We start from the raw sequence: 4,214 nt of genomic DNA, 5'->3' as shown, positions 1-4,214 counted from the left end.
AAAGAGAAAACTTTTATTGGCAGCACTATTAGAATGAAAAAATGAGAGCAGTGATTTTTTCTTTTTTCTTGCTTGCACAGTTCAGCAGCATTTGCCAAATCTTTATTCTCTATTGTACTTGATTTTGTAATCTTTCAGATGGTGACAAGCAAGGGAAAATTTAATGGAGCAGGAGCTCTTTCTGAGGGGCATAAGCTTGATGAATGGAATGGAAAGGAATAGGAATAGACTATTTTCGTTGGAAGGCACCAACAACGATCATCTAGTCCAACTGCCTGACCAATTCAGGGCTGAACCAGTTAAAGCATGTTGTTCAGGGCATTGTCCAAGTGCCTCTTAAACACTGATGGGCTTGGGCCATCGACCCCTTCTCTACGGACTGTGTTCCAGTGTCTAACCACTCTCTCAGTAAAGAAATGATTCCTAAGGTCCAGTCTAAATCTCCCCTGATGCAGCTTTGAATCACTTCCTGTCACTGGGTACCAGGGAGAAGGTCTCAGCACCTCTCTCTCCACTTCCCTTACTCAGGAAGCTGCAGAGAGCGATGAAGTCAGTCCTCAGCCTCCTTTCCTCCAAACTCAACAAGCCCAAAGTCAGCTGCTCCTCAGAGGAGCTACTCAGTGAACACAGCTTTCTTTTTATATAAGTTTTGGAATTCTAATAGTATCTCTCAAATTTTCAGTTTAGAGAAGGTGGCAAATCGAAGCTAAATGACAACATGCCTGCCTTAGTTAACCAGACCAAATCCTCCTACTGGTCTGAAGAACCAGAAGAGAGAAATGACTGTGTAATATGTGTAATATATATATAGTAAGTATACCAGTGTAAGCCACTCTGTAGGGACAGTTTTGCTCAGGGTGTCATGGTCATGATACTTAGCTGGGCCTTATTTTCATGTTCTTCTGGTTCCCATCGTGATGGATGTTTCTGTCCCCAGCTGCTTGCCCACCTCCCTTGATGGAGGTGTTTTTACCCTTTAGATCTTTCAGCCCGGCTCTTAGGAATCCAACCTAGTTTCAGAGATGGGTGAGAGAAAATCTAGCATTAAATGCTGGAATAGGTGTATGTTAGTTTTTGACTTTTTTTAAAAATTGTTTTTTAAAAGATTCCCTCTTCTGTAACATCCACAAGCTTGTCTGCAGACAGCCTTAGATAAGCATTCAGTAGCACTGAAAATCAGCATCGGGAGCTATGTTGTGAACTGCAGAAGAATGTGATGAAAAGCTTTGTTATAATTTTTGCTGCTTAAATAACTGCTTTCATTTGCATTGGGATACACAGGAGAATCCTGACATATGGCTCTTGAGGCCCTTTCCAGCTTGTCTGCTTAAACCACTTGCTCTGAAGGCGATGAACCTTCTGCTGCTCCACTCCTCTCTAATGGATAACTTGATGTCTGACCTAACAGCCGTTGTACATGATTATTTAAATACTTACCAGACTGGGTCTGGAGATCACCTTGAGAGCACAAAGGTAGGTTTGCCTTTCCTTGTTTCTCTGGTTAGTGATTTGATCTAAGGATGGATAAACTCTAGAGGAATTACATTTTTGGGTAAGGAACTTGCCTTCCTGCACTATGGAGGAGAACAAGCCCATACAAAGCAAGAAAGCAGTGGTATGGGTGTGCTCTTTTTCTGTCTTCTCAATGAAGTAATTTTAGGAGGGCTTAAAAAAACTATGTAAGAAATTGCCAGTATTAAATTTGGGTGAAAAATGAAGGGTCAGACATCCTCATTCATTGCACAGAGACTGAAGTAAGATGATTAAATCCTGTTACTGCCTCATTTTTGCAGTTGTAAATGTCTTCAAATATTTATTAAGAAAAGAGAACACAGGTCTGTCTTCATGGAAGAAATTGTCTTCTTTGCCCTGGTTTAACAAAGCTCTCAAATACAGACTTGAATCCTTTAGAAATTACTTAAGTGCTCACCAGAGCAGTAAATCTCATTATGTAGGATTTAGGAAAAGATTAGTTCAGATAACCACAAGAGGTCATAGTTGCTTCACAGATGGAGGAGAAGAGGCCATATCTGACAACCTTTTCTTTTTAAAGGAGAGCTGCCAAAAAAAGAAGGTTGTTCATAGTTCATGGAAAAAAACGAGCTTCACATCCAAATTTCCAATGTGAAATGCATGCAAAAGTAAGCATGACACAAGGGAAAAGAACAGTCTGTTAAAGTGAAAAGAATACAAATTCTGGCTTGCATTGGGCTATTTGTTTGTAGAAGTTCTGTGAAGTGGTACTCACACTGCTGAAGCCAATCCTTTTGTAAATCTATGTATTCCATAAGATTAGCCAAGGAATTAATCTGATCCTGAACATTTCAAATGGCATTTTGAAGATCTATTGAATATCACATCTGATATTCATACTGCCTGCAGTTGCTTTAGAAATCTTGTAGTTTAGATAATAAAGTAGCCATTTTTGCTATAATTTCATTGTTAATAATTTTCTGTTGTTTATATATTTTGTGAGATAATGAAAGTTTCTTCTACTTAAAATCATATTAAAATCTTCTGCTTTGTTTAAAATCATATTAAAATCTTCTGCTTTACTTAAAACATATTAAAATCATATTTAAACTCCAAATACGGAGTTTGGGTTAGTTAAATCTGGTCTGTTACTTCAGTTTCTTCACTGAGTAAGTAAACAAAATTAACTTCAAGAGAGTCCTCTGCAAGTTGATGAGTTCAGCTTAATCTGTTTTAAGGAAAAAAAAAAGGCAAAGGAAACAAAAAGCTTTGTTTGTGCAACTTTAGGTTTTCTGCTTAAGTCTGTATTAATTCCCTGAATCAAAAAAACTTTATTCACATCCGATTCTCAGAATCAATAGCCAAAATACTTAATCCCCCCATATTTATACTAGTGCTTTTTCATGGCTATTTAGAAGTTTATCTATCACTGATGTCTGTGTTACGCCTCCTGTGCACTCTGTGGAGCTACAGCTGAAAGTTACGTGGAGGATGCTTTTACTGGACTATTTTACTTTTTACACTGACCAGTTACAATTTAGACTTGTGCTCCACCTTGGGCCCTTGGTGAACAGCCGTCTGCTACCATGAGCTTCACTTCACCTTGGAGCCAGATTCCAACAACAGCAACACTGGAATCCCTGTGCTTGGTGACTGTTCTCCAGACATGATGTGGTGCAGTTCTAAGGGTACTTCAGCAGAAGTAATGAATCTCCTCAGATTCTGAAGTAAATATCCACGCCAGGGAAATATTTTGCAAACCTGAAAGATGTTTTCTGCTATGCCCTCTCCATGCTGGAGAACTGGAAGAGAGGCCTTGGTTGCTGAAGGAGGATTTCAGCAAAGTCAGACAATAAATGCTCCAGGGCCATGAAGATATCTTGCACTACTTCAGCTTCTAAATTGGAAAGTGGACATAATTCCTGAGTGAACAGGAATCATCTGTGGTACATCAAGCCTTTACTTGAAAGCTGTGGGAGTGAAAACTACCAGGCAAAGAAAATCTCCGAGTTACCATGACCTCTCTGATATACAGGCACTTGGAGATGATTAGATCTGGAAAGTGATTTCCATCACTGCAGGTAAGGAAGCATCGTCTGGGCCCCTCTCTGTTCTGTTTTAGTTCTTGGACTGTGCCCTCTGAACAAAACCACCAGGTCTTCAGTCGTTTGACAAAGGAAAAGATAGTTACATAGACATGACCTCTCCTGTGCCTCTGAGCTACAAAAGCATTTGAGTACATTGTACCTGACTAGAGCAGTGAACAGAGCTATGCTTCCCTGGCTTAGTCTCGTTTCTTCTGATCTTATTGAGTGACACCACATCACACAGAAGAAGTCACTTGTTGAATCTCATCTCCTGGATCAGGGTGTACAACATTGAACTTCAGCTTGGACTAGCATGGTAGCATCCTCCTAATCTTGACAAAAGAGAAGTGTGAACAAGGCTGATGAATGCAATTGTCACCACTCCTCCTGGGGCTCTGTATGCCTAGTCTCTGTGGTCAGTTTTCCACATGCATCCTGTTCCTCACTGAGAAGTTTCTGTATGCTCTAACAGGCCCATACGAGTTGCAGAACGCAAAATCACTTTCTCGCTAAATGCACAGCTCCTACTAGGGTCAGATCATGTACAAATCATGCTTGATTTCAGTCATGCTTAATTGCATGTACTTTTGTGTACTTTGCCTTTGCTTCTTGAACATGCATGACTGGACAGACTGGATCGATGGGCCCAGGCCA

At 40.1% G+C, this 4,214-nt stretch overlaps 1 protein-coding gene across 1 annotated transcript in view; it reads left to right on the top strand.

Annotated features, from left to right (window-relative positions):
* The window catches only part of EXD1 (exonuclease 3'-5' domain containing 1), a gene marked incomplete at both ends in the record, with an annotated part of 8,053 nt that extends 6,580 nt beyond the window's left edge, over window positions 1-1,473 (top strand). Inside the window, one exon of the mRNA XM_009867674.1 lies at window positions 1,282-1,473. Within this exon, the coding sequence (XP_009865976.1) occupies window positions 1,282-1,473 (192 nt within the window). The remainder of the gene's footprint in view (window positions 1-1,281) is intronic.
* Window positions 1,474-4,214: the final 2,741 nt, after the last annotated feature.

The sequence above is a fragment of the Apaloderma vittatum genome, unplaced genomic scaffold, assembly GCF_000703405.1.
Source record: "Apaloderma vittatum isolate BGI_N311 unplaced genomic scaffold, ASM70340v1 scaffold34694, whole genome shotgun sequence".
In the NCBI taxonomy this organism is placed as follows: Eukaryota; Metazoa; Chordata; class Aves; order Trogoniformes; family Trogonidae; genus Apaloderma; species Apaloderma vittatum.
Note: the sequence above shows the minus strand (reverse complement) of the source record. Positions and strands in the feature narration are given on the sequence as shown.